This window comes from Metopolophium dirhodum, chromosome 3 (genome assembly GCF_019925205.1).
Source record: "Metopolophium dirhodum isolate CAU chromosome 3, ASM1992520v1, whole genome shotgun sequence".
Taxonomy (NCBI): domain Eukaryota; kingdom Metazoa; phylum Arthropoda; class Insecta; order Hemiptera; family Aphididae; genus Metopolophium; species Metopolophium dirhodum.
In genome coordinates, this window is record NC_083562.1 from 35,100,522 (window position 1) to 35,113,268 (window position 12,747).

Below are 12,747 nucleotides of genomic sequence, written 5' to 3' on the forward strand. Positions count from 1 at the left end.
TAAATAACTACTGGCATGGCTATACTACTAATCGCATTCCACCGTGTTTTTTCCTTTGGAATACTTAAAATACTGTAAATATATTATTGTATATAGATTTATTTTTTTATATCGAACTGGGTAAATTACGACGACGACGCCATATAGCCATATAGCTAGTGATTAACAACTACAACAAGTATAAGTCTGATTTTTATCTCGAAAATCCATTAGAACCGTTGTTGTCTGTATAGTATATGGTTTGAATAATTCAGTTATTCACGTTCAATTTTTATTTTCACGAACACGTCAGGAATTTAAATTAATTTTTATACAAATGACTCTTTTTTATGCGATACATGGGCAAAATTGTTGTCTTACAAACAATAATTAATTAAAAAGGTTTATTGTATGGCTATTCATAATTATATTATTTATCCATCTCTTTCACTTGAAAAAAAAATCTCCCGGAGATAAGTAGACTTACACTAAACATAATACCAGGTAGGTACTACGTGTAGTTAAACTACAGTAGTTGTACGTAGTCGTTGAAGTGTTTGCTTTATTCGTCGTCGTATTTTATTGTCTCATGATTTGTGTGCTCGTATTGTGCCTAATGATCATTTAAATCACAAATCAAATGTATACTCGACTAATTAGCACACATAAAAACAACCACGTGCAGCAGATGAAATACACACTACATTTGCCGAAAACATTGTCATCCCAATCTATCGTTAATTATAATATGTTGTAGTGTAAACAAATGGAAATTTTAAACGTATGTTTTCAGAAGTCGTCTGACGTTAATTTTAATTTAAATCGTTCGTAAACGCTCGTGCAAAAAGCATAAATACCAAATTATCTATCGATAAAATGTAAAAATAAAAATAATTATACAGAAACAGAATAATCATTAAGACAATTCAAGGCGATAAAATACAGATGGAATTACTTCCAAAAGCCATAGGTTTAAGCTGGGTGCAACAGTTCAAAATGGTTATTAAAATGCAATTAATATGAATACGATTTCGGTACAACACAAGGGAACATAAAGGAAATAATAATTTAAACGATAACGACATGAGACGTTAGACGTATAAAGAATTATCTGTGTTTAATGTAATATCAAATCATATTCGACTTTGGAACATGGCAAACCAAACTCGAAAGATTGAGTAATATTATTAGTTTATTACTTATTAGTAAATAACAACTAACAAATAACAATGCGATTACTGGTTACGCTAAATTCTTTCGTGCTTGGGCCGCAATACTTGTCTTTATTATTGCAGCCCGTGAGCTGTACACGTGACACACGAGCTTATAAAACACAATATTTTGAAATTTAAACGCCAGAATGAGCACCTGCCCGGAACTCGGCGTAATAAGGTCATTACGAGGAGTCGACTTCGAAACGGGCTGCGTGTTTCGCGCGACACCGGAAAAACAACGGAGGTAGAAACGAAAACGATTTTTGTGCACGGAACGTCCGCGTATTGTAAAGCCGCGGCGACTCGGCAAGACATTATTCATAAAATTAATTAATTACATGGTTCATTAATTATTACATTATATTGCGTTTATAAATAAATTAATAGATAACATAATTATAATAATATAATATAATATTTATTAATATTGTCTTTGGCGCGACGAGTCGAATCCGTTTGGCGAGCGTCGTGCCGGCGATGGTAATGAAGGTGCGGGCGGGTGGGAGAGGAGCGAGCGGCGCCCGTCCGCCCGTCTTCGCCGATGTCGCGTTTGGTTGTCGGGCGCTCCGGCGGGCGGCGCCACATTACGGTCCGACCGTCGGGCGGCGGGCATGACGTCACGAGAGCACACGGTAAAGCGCGCGCACACGCACGCACAAACTTACGAAGCGGCGGCGGCGCGGCGGCCGACTCACATAACGGAGTTCCCCCCACCGTTCGGACCGTTCGGCGACGGATACAGCTGTGCGGTGGCGGGGTGGCGGCGGGGGGAACGAAAAAAAACGCACACGACGCGCGCACGGCGCGCCGCACATTCTCCAGTTCGCCTTCTGCCCGTCTGCCGGCCACAAGTGCCAGCTCTCGTTCCGCTCGCTCATCACACGGCTGCCGCCCGACGACGACGTCGCTACTCGCTCGCTCCGTGACCACCGACGCCGCCGCCGCCGCCCCGCCCCCGCGCCCACTGTGAGAGCGCGCGCGTGTGTAATTGATTCCATAATCTGTCCCAGTCTAATTTCGCGCGCCCGTCCGTGTGCGTCGTCGTGTCCGTCCGTCTTGGTGTTTTGCGGTGCGTTGTTTTCGTGTCTCCGCGCGACCGACCGCCAAAAATCGCATACGACTATTTACTGATATTGCTGATTTTTTTTTTCTTGTTAACCGTGCGTTGGTTTATGTGCTGCGGTGTTTGAATAATTATTTTTTGCGAAAAACATTGTTTTTTTCCGACTACTAGCGATTGTGCGTAATTTTTTTTTTTTTCAATCATCCAATCAATTATTGGTTATACCCGGTTCGTACCGAGATCGTTGACGATATTAATGGTGCACATCTGTTCCGGACACATTTTCGGATTACCGTTCTTCCGCTCCGGATTCACCGGTAAGTCGGATTTGTATTTACAACACCCACACTCCCGACGAAATCCATATCAACCAGTTCATCCCGCGTATAGGTCGTCGCGCCGAGTCTGCATGCGTTGCGAGGCTCGGCTCCGACGACGTCTTCTATCCCTCCGGCGCCGTCTAAGCTTAATCGCACGTGGCGGTGCTATGCCAGAAAATTTATTTTTCGCACGAAAATAATAGTCTTCTATAAAATTTTTTTTTTATTATATCTCGAAATTCGCAAATCTGACGTTTTCGCACGACCATGAATTTTTTGCAAATTATTTCTCGTCCGGAAAATGTTGACATGTCTCCCGTCGATGAATTGCGATTTATATTATGAATAATTTTTCTACTATTATTTATTAATAATTGTATAATCGCTTTCCAAAAGATATCTTTATGATTATTATTATGTTATTATAAAAATACACCTGTGGGCGGCGGCGGCCTAATAAGCGGCCTTGCCTGCGGTGTACAGTGTCGTTGCCGTCCCGCCCCTGCCACCGCCAAAGACTGGTAACCCGACAAAACCGGCCGCCCCTCCGCGCTCGCGGATATGACGCCGTCGTGTCACGACTTGCGGCCAGCCGCGTCTTCCGCGGTGAGGTGGCCTACATAATCGCCACCGATCCGCCGACACATCTCTCGTGGCCTAGCTTTTTCCCTAAACGTCGTATCATTTTTTTTCGGACCCGTTTTATTTTATTTTCGTGGATGGAAAAAATTCGCGAATTATTCTCAGACCGCAAAAATTACTCCACTGTGTAGGTATACGGAAAATCACGTTTTCCGTCTCGTTCTCCTCTGGCTGAGATTACCCATTCGATTTCAAGACGTTCCTTTCGCCGCGACTGTTTTGCCGTGTCGCGCGGAAATCCGTCGAAGTATTAATTTGATGATAATAACCACACGGTGGCGGCGTAGTCGCGGCACGCGCGAAGGTTGCGTGTGCGAGTGTGCGCGCCGTGTTGTGCTGTGCTCCCACGAGAGGAGAATAATATCTCCTGCTCCGCGGCAGAGGGGATCGAAAAAATAACAAAATTTATTATCTGGGTCAATGTCGCGGACGCCCGCCCGCCGGGGGCTGCCGTGGCCGTTTCAGCGGCGAGTGTCGTTCGAACGTTTATCGTCGTTACGTTTGTCGTTACGTTAGGCGTGTCGTTATAATATTTCCAGTTGGATCCAGCGTTTTAATTACAACGATTTTCGTGAGAACGATGTACAAACGCGCGCGTGTGTGTGATCCGTTCAAAACGTCAGTCGGACGGTCGTTTACCCGTTTACTCGATTTTTCACTCGTTGCCACCGCCACCGGTTGGCCGCCGTACTTGCGGTTTTGCGTTTCGTTCGGATCATTCGTCACGCACCGGAATGGCAACTGCGCAGCGCCGCGCCGCTTGGACGGACTAGAGAAAGTGTTGTCGACTTGCGATCGTGTTGTTTTTTTTCCCCACATAGGTTGCTTATTTAGATCTCGTGAAAATTGCGTCTCGGAACGATTTCCGATTGTACGGCAGTCTTGCACCGATTTGTGGTAGGTTTATAACACACCACCCACTCCGGTAGTTGAAAATATAATTGTATGCCTAATGGTCATAAAAATAATAATCTAATAATATGTCCATCACCAGTAGTTCGTTTAGCCGTCTAATTGGTTCGTTTGTAAAAACTAATAAGCAATAACAATTGGCGTACTTGCACAACACGACGTTTTGTCGTCGGTACCAATTACCAATAGTTTTTGCTGTAATACGTTCGCGAACAGTATTACGTTACGACCTTGTGGTCTTGTCCTTTTATAGTTTACCTTGAAGCCGAGATATATCGTAACGTCGACGAAAAGCTTTTCCGGTTAATTCGTATATTTACGTTTGTAACTTAAAATAATAATACTCCGTATCAGTAGTGTTGTAGGTATTACGTTTTTTTTTGTACGTAATTAATGTTTCGACAGCAGACCACTTTCTTTGACATTGGGATTCGTTCACGATCCGAGAATTATATTATATTATATTATATTATATTATATCGAACGTCGCCTCCGGCGTCGACTAAATACTCGCGTTGGAGTGTAATTCGACGAAATACCTAATATCGGTAGTCTTTGAATCTGTGTCTTTGGAAATCCATGCATTAACGGTTTTCAAATACAATATTCATCGCGTACTCGGTAATTGCCAAGGTCAATTTGGTGCACAATTTTTTTCTAGTCGTTAACTGATTTTTGCAATGACGTTGTGTTTCACGGAGTCGATGGTTTTTGCCGCACGCGTATGTTTGTGTATGTTATGATGTGCAAGTCGTGTACATCGTCTCGGCCTTGCCTTGGCAACCTCCAAGCGGCAGCGATGACGACACGCGATGACCTCCCGACTAATATTTACGCGTTAAATTTTCTCTCTCGATTGCTGTCACGACGCCGCGATTTTTGTGAAATTATCATCGCAGGTAATATAAATAAAAAACCTCTGAAAACGTCGTTGCTCCGTATAGGAGGACCACAGTATTACACAATCTCATTTTCGTGTCTTTTCGCAGCATAATATGTCGACAGCGTTTATCTTAAAATGACGTATTATGCGCCACAAGTACCTATGTATAATAAAAATATAACCTATTCATTATTATTGTTGTATAATATTTACACGCAGCGCGCGCATTAGAGTCTCGTGTTTGTTTGACACGGCGCAGCGGCAGTCTCTCTCACTCTCTCTTTTTATGTATTTGCATTACGGACGTCCGATTTCGGTTTGTTTCCCACACACCCTCCTCGAGGGGTGCTAACCACCACCGTCGTCGACGCAGTCGTCGTCTCCCGCGCATAGGGGTGCGGCATGCATGGGTACACAACAATGTGACGCCGAGGGGCTCTTTATATTAAAAAATACCTGACCCGTTGGCAAAAATGAATAATATTATATATACCTACCTACCATCCGTCCGTCGGCGAACCCTTTCCGAGATGTAAAAATTGATTGTTGCCGATCGTCGTTTTTTATGAAAATCGTTTCACCCCACCAACCACCACAATCCCTGATCGCGAATATGCGTCTAGTCTCTTGGATCTGTTATAACAAACACGGTATACCTAAATTATTCCAACAATACAATACGCGCGTATTACCTACCTATGCATGTATATTATAATATGCGTATGATATCATTTCAAACCGATTTTTAACAGTTTTTTTTCCTTGTTTCGTTTTCAGAATGATATGCTATTGGTGAATCACGTCAAATGCTTGTGGAAATGAGACCCGTTGAGTCCAGCGAGAACATAACGATCATGGACGAGATCGACGAGCTGTTAGGCACCCGGAGGAGTTACGGCTGGAACTCGGGTTCGCGGCCATCGATGATCAGTGCCAAGTACCGGCTGAAGGAAGAGCGGCGCAAGGTGCTCAAGATATCTGTAAACAAGATGAAGAAGATCGACGACGCCGAGAGCTCGTTGTGCCGGTCCGTGTTGATCAACAACACGGTGAAGAGGCTGCAGGCCGAGACCCGGGACGACCGGACCACGGGACGGACGTCGCCCGCCTCGCCACCCTCGCCGACGTCCACCGGTTACGGTTACCACAGTCCTCAGCAGTCGCAACCCTGCGGCGGCCAGGGCGGTAACCCGCAGCTCGTGGATATCACCAACCTCAGGGAATCGTCCTGCACCAACGGCACCGGCGGCGTTGGTGTTGGCGGTAACGCGGTCACGGTCGGCAAGACCCTGGCCAACAACAACAACAACAACAACAACAATATAAGCAGCATCAACAACAACAAACCGCTGACCGAAGCGCAGTCGTTGTTGTTGGCGGCCGACCACCACCACCACCATCACCACCTACTACACCACCACCACTTACAACACCACCACCACAACAACAACCACCATCACCACCACCACCATCAACAACTACAACAGCAACAACACCACCATCACCTACACCATCACCACCACCAACAGCAGCAGCAGTCGTCGTCTGCGACCGCGCCCGGTGGACCGTTACCGTATGGGTACGATGACGAAGTGGACGACGAAGATGTTGACGACGAAGAAGTGGACGACGACGACGTGGATGACGACACGATCGCATCCATAATGATGCATCTGCCATCGTCGTCACCCCGTGGCAAGCGGAAGCGGTGCGTGGACGAACCACTCGACGATCTGCTGTCGCAGTTCATCAACAACAACCAGCGTGAGGACGAGGATGTAAACGTGGTGGACCTGGACCTGCACGAGTATCCGGCAGCCAAAAGACTGAGAACGGACGAGGCAGCCGCCGCAGCGGCCGCAGCCGCAGTTGCTGCCGTCGTGGCGGGCACCACTCCGTCAGCAGCAGACTCCACGCCGTTGGCCACCGACCTGTGTTCGCCCGACTGTTGGTCGCTGATGGACGCGTGTTGCGACGACTCTCTCGACCTGTACGGCGGCCAGGTGCCGGCCGCGGTCGAACATCAGGACGTGCTGCTGCAGCCGACCTCCGTCACCGCCGCATCAGTGGACTGCTGTTCGTCGCTGTCGCTACCGCTGCCACCGCCACCCCCGTCACTCGACGAACAGCATCAGCATTACGGCGTGGGCGCATCGTCGTCGGCCACCGGGTCCACGTCGCCAACGAACCTGTCGTGCGGACAGGCGTCCATGTTCAGCGAGATGCAGTCGGCAATGTTCCGCAACCTGATCGCCTCGCTCGAGTCTTAACCGCCATCGCTGTCGTCACCCGACGACGACCGGAAATGTGGTCGACAAACCTAAACAAAAACGTATATTTTTGTTTTCACTTATACGACTGTCTCCTAAAGTATATATATATATATATATATATTTCATTTAATTGAGTACACACCCGTCTTTACGACACGTGTGTGCGGTGTGCGTCTTATCCTTTTACTACGTTTTTATGCACACGATCACGTGCGATATGTGTTATTATTTTATATGCAGTCCGGGAGACTTATTACAAAAAAAAAAAATGACCATTTTATTTTATTTTAATATTTTTATGTGCAATAAACGACCAATTCGCGCAAATGTTTTTTTTCGTTTTTCTCTGTATCTATTATTTTTTTTCGTCATTATTATTATTATTATTACTTTATATTACTATTATAAATATATATGAAATGTATCTTTTTTTTTTGTTTTTAAAACGTTTTTCATTGTTCGTACGAATAAGTATAATGTGCATTTGATTGTGTTCTTCATTTTACGCATGATCATATGTATCGTGAATGACGTGTACATAGATAATCATGATAACATAATTATGAATATTGTATTTTTTGTTTTTTCGTAACTGTAGATAATCAAACAAGGGCTGTGTTAAATTCATCCAATCGGTCTCTTTTTTTTTTTAATCGAACGAAAAGAGTATAAAATAAATTTATATAATATTATATTATAATATGTACGTATAAAATTAAAATATAATATTATGAGAATGTATAACTATATTATATGATATTAAACAACATAGACAATATATTATATTAAAGTAGACAATTTTATAGAAAACCGATTGGGGTATAGGCTAATCGGTAGTGATAGTACAAAAAAAAAATAAGAAAAAAAATGATAAATTTTAACAGTTTGTTTTTCATTTTGTGTTTTTGTTTTTTTTTTCGAGTAGAATCAGGAGCACAAGGGAGGGGGAATACTTTACGCGAGTTCTCATATTCGGCAGCCGTTTTCCTATTTAATACGTATATACAAATATTATTATATGATTAAATAATTATAATAATATTATATATATCGATATAATATATAATGATATGATAAAAGAGAGTTGTTTAACAATTTTTGTTCATAGTGTTTTTCGCTGCTACTAGACAAAACTTTTTTTAGTGCGATTATAACGTTTAAGCTATGTAGGAACAGTCTTCCTGACTTTTTCCAAACTTAATTTTTTTTAAACTGTGTGATAATAATATATTTACTATAGCGAGTCTAGCATAAAATTTTGTATAAAACGAGACGTATAGGTACGCGTGTAGACGAAAATAAATAAACAAACAAAATATGAACACTGTCCGGGCGGCTAATATTTATATCGTATTACGTTAGTAAAAATTGTTTTGTTTCTTAAAAAAAGAAAATAATAAAGAACCGCCATCATAACCTAACCCTTTAATTCACACTACGCGTGCAGGAGAAAGTGCAGCGGTCTTTCGCGCATTTTGTTTTATTCGTTTGATTATGTGTTGTTAATAATATTGTTCGTTTAGTGTAAAGTTCGCGAAAACGAAACAGGCCCCCCCTCTCACAATAAATGAATAAAAATACTCGTCTGGGCTCCGTTACTTAAGTCTTCCTTTATTTATTATTATTATTTTTATTATTATTATATATTTTTTTTTTTTTTTTTAAAAAACGTGAGATTATCAACAATATTTAATTGATGAGTATAAAATATGTTACCCGGGTGATAAGAAATAATAATTAATTGATACAATTTTTTAAACAAAACAAAAAAATTGATAAAACCGTAGATACGTTTATATAATAATGAAATTATATGAATATATTTTATTAATATTATTACGATACGAATAAAAAAATATTATATTGTATTTTTTTTAGAGCTTTATTATACTGATTATGTATGAAAAAAAAACATATGTATTCGCTAATAGAAGTTGTTTTTTTTTCGATTGAACATTACTTTTTTTTGTGTAAAATATTGCGAATAATATAATACATTTTGTTATTCCTTAAATACGTTGCGTTTTGTTCATTTATTTCTACCTTTCCGTCGCGGCGAAGACAACGTTGTCGATTTTCTCTCCTCTATAATAATACCTATAGCTATAGCATATTATCTATCGATTTATATTTACTGTACCTATTAAAAACTGGTCTGAAACGCGAAACGAAATCGCAATGCAGAGATCTGCGATTGCATGTTATAATATTTGGGTATGGCGAAAAAAAATTTACGCAATGACATGATATCACGACATAATAATATACGCATCAGGCGTGTGCGTCGGACCACAACCTGGCGGCGGCGGCGGCGGCGGACGAGTGCGAAAGTTGTATGTACATAATATGATATTATAGGGGCTCTGTGGAGGACGATTTTTTTTTTATTCAATTTAAATAGCACACGATGGTTCATAATAATAATATCAACTATTGAATTGATCGAATATATTGCGCACACAATGTATCGGATATTCTTTTTTTCTAAATTTTTTATTCTATCCGGGAGGGGATATCTATACTTTAAAGATTGTCTATACGCCAACGATCCTGCCGTTCTACTGAACTATTTTACTGATACACACTTATCTATATAATATATGTAGGTATTATATTATATACGCTTGACCAATAAAGTAAATCTTTCGAAGTTCAATCGGGGTGGCTATAATGCCCACCACCGTCCCGAAGTCCATCCACCATAACGATCGTCCAATCAGCTATATATAATAAATTATATCTATATGTATACCGCCGAGACTCGAGGTGATTGGTTTGGATCAATTGCAGGACAATACAATTATGTACCCAGAGCTTACTTTAAAGATTTTACAGAAGTGCTCTTGACTTCGATTCGGTGCACACTCGCACGATTACGGACCACCAACAAAAAATTGCACCACCCTCCGTTTTTAGGCCTGCAGGGCTATACGCGGCGTTCGAAACGCTGCAGAATACGCCGTGTACAGCCCCAGCCTTATAGAGCTACCTACTCAGAGTACATAAGTCCAAAAAAGTTAATGCTTTTGAAACAAGTCCTGCGACATATAATATACCTATCGTATATCGTGGAACACATGCGTGAAGTGTACATTTTTCAGGCCCCAAAACGTCCTTAGTTGTGCCAAATTTGTATCTCGGGCACTTGGTATCTACATACCTATAAGTATTTAGATACATAATAACATTATACTTTTAGGGCGAGCCACTTACAATAATTGCCCGAGTCGCCCACGCGCGCAACAAGTGCCTATGCGAGACCGTACACATAACCTCCAGCAGCGGTGTGCTAAACTTGAATTGGTCTAAATGGGCGCTCGCTCGGAACTATATGGGTAAAATAATCGGTGTGGCGAGGGGGGAGGGTTGGTCCGTGTCATATTTATTGTGCCTAATGATATACTGTCCACAGTGGTCGTGATAGTACTCACTTAGTAGCTATCACGGGGCCAAGTGTGACAGTGGCCCTGGGCCCCACAATATTGCGTGTATATATTTTGAATTTTTATAAAGATAATATTAGTTAGGAGTCCTGGGTTTTTTACTGCCCGGGGCCATTTACCATCTAGTTACGCCACTGCACGGTAGGTTTAAGTACATTATGCAATACCGTTTATAGTCGATAATATTATGACAAAATAAATATCTGACGTATATTTTGCTTTCCTGGTAGGAAAAACATCACTCACCACGTCACTGGTCACGACGCGTAACAGAATAACGTCTCTTCGGATACTGCAGGATAGCTGTTCACGCGATTGACAATCCCAACGGTATTATACAAAAATCGAGCACGAAAAAAATAAATCATCGGCCCGCGAGAAAAAATTTGTATTTGACGTTTGGGGAAAGGGTAAAATATATTGTATACAAATAATATAATAAAATTAACTAAGAATGGTTTCGGCGCAATAATCAAATTTCATAAAAATTATTACCTATGTATTTGTGTTACAAATAAAAACTTGTTATCATTGTATAAACAAATTAAAAACCAGCAACGTGAATGGAAATCCAAGACATAAAATAATTATTGTAATATTGAAACGGCGTGCGGAAAATTTGTCATGGGCATTAGAAAATATACAACAAATGTACGGTTTTAAAATACCTACCTATTCATAACTTGGTTTAAAATGAAAATATCAAAAAAAAACTTACGCTAGACCCTAGGGCCTAGATAATATTCTTTCTTTTAAGTTTGATAATAAAGTTCATCTATATTAAAAATAACAAATAGACAATTTTTAAGGAGTTCTGTATAGGCAATTTTATAACATATGCTTGCATGCGGGTCTTGAAAATGTATGCATAGCAGGGGTTCATTATAGTGCATGTGACTGTTGTATAAAATAAATAGCTCCCACACAGGTAGAAGTCACCACCGCGGTGTTGGAGACGTGAATGGTAAAGAATGTTTGTTTAATGCTCATTATTTATATTATGTACGTTTTATCAATCCTATCAATGGACCTGCCAAAGTGATGAGACTATAGAAAACTGATTTAAATTCGTTAAAAACTCTGCGCTTGTGGTCAATCAGGTCACATCCTAAGATTTTTTTATTTCGATTTCAGATAATCAACATTCAAAATGTCATACATTTAAACTAAACTCATATAGGATTCGGCGAACGAAACCTGAAAAAATTTGCCTGATTGATTTCAAATATACATAATGACAAATTCAAATCTGTTTTCAAAAGTATAATCGCATTAGTGCATTATTATAGGCCCCATCTGTATGACTAACTAAAAATTGGTAAATTTTGATTGAAATAACTGACCGTTCGCAATCCCCGTAAATGGTAATCTGTATCCTGAACATAAAATTAGCAGGAAGACGTCCTCTTGACTTGCAGGCACGTACAAACATCTAATTCTCAGTTTTAAATCTAGGCATTCTGTGTTAAGTATACTGTTAACCAAATGAGATCAAAAAACAACGAACTATAAAAAAACAAACAAACAATCAAATAGGTTTAACGCTTATAGTTGGAATAAGTTATGCCGTTATGGAGTGAACCATATAAGTGATTATACCAATGATTGATACCATGGCTTGGAGCTTACACCGAGTGTATATCCACGTTGTACGTACCTAGGTATTACTAGTAATATAATGCATGGATAGGGTTGGGAAAAAATACTATGATTTAAAATTGATATAGGTAAATACTAGGTAATATTTGTCAGTACTAAATGGTTCAGATGGATCGGCGGTGATTTAAGGAGAAAAATATAGGCAAATTTATATGACAATATTATTGTGACTTGTCGGTGTGGTGGCAAGTTAATTAGCATAAGCGTGTGTCGCGTGGGCGAGTCTTATCTAGAAGTTTTATTTTCACCTACGTAAAGTTGTCATCCCCTAAAAATAAAACCTTGATTGCAGTGAAAGTATAGAGAAGCAAATTTAAAAATGTATCTCGAAAATAGTTGCAAATTAGTTTAAGAATATT

The 12,747-nt window shown here is 40.6% G+C and overlaps 1 protein-coding gene across 2 annotated transcripts; it reads left to right on the forward strand.

Moving 5' to 3' along the window:
* The first annotated feature begins 1,998 nt into the window (after positions 1-1,998).
* LOC132940764 (uncharacterized) lies at positions 1,999-8,945 on the forward strand. Of its 2 annotated transcripts, none has more exons than XM_061008500.1 (2): positions 1,999-2,573; positions 5,791-8,945. In XM_061008500.1, exon 2 carries the CDS (start codon positions 5,820-5,822, stop codon positions 7,281-7,283), a length of 1,464 nt encoding a protein of 487 aa, XP_060864483.1. In that variant the 5' UTR covers positions 1,999-2,573; positions 5,791-5,819; the 3' UTR covers positions 7,284-8,945. The 2 variants fall into 2 exon arrangements, with proteins under 2 accessions (XP_060864483.1, XP_060864484.1); XM_061008501.1 differs by lacking the exon at positions 1,999-2,573 and adding an exon at positions 3,509-4,115.
* The last annotated feature ends 3,802 nt before the right edge of the window (positions 8,946-12,747 follow it).

Excerpts from the sequence above, each read along its gene's own strand:
- LOC132940764 (XM_061008500.1), top strand. The coding sequence starts at position 5,820 with ATGCTTGTGGAAATGAGACCCGTTGAGTCCAGCGAGAACATAACGATC.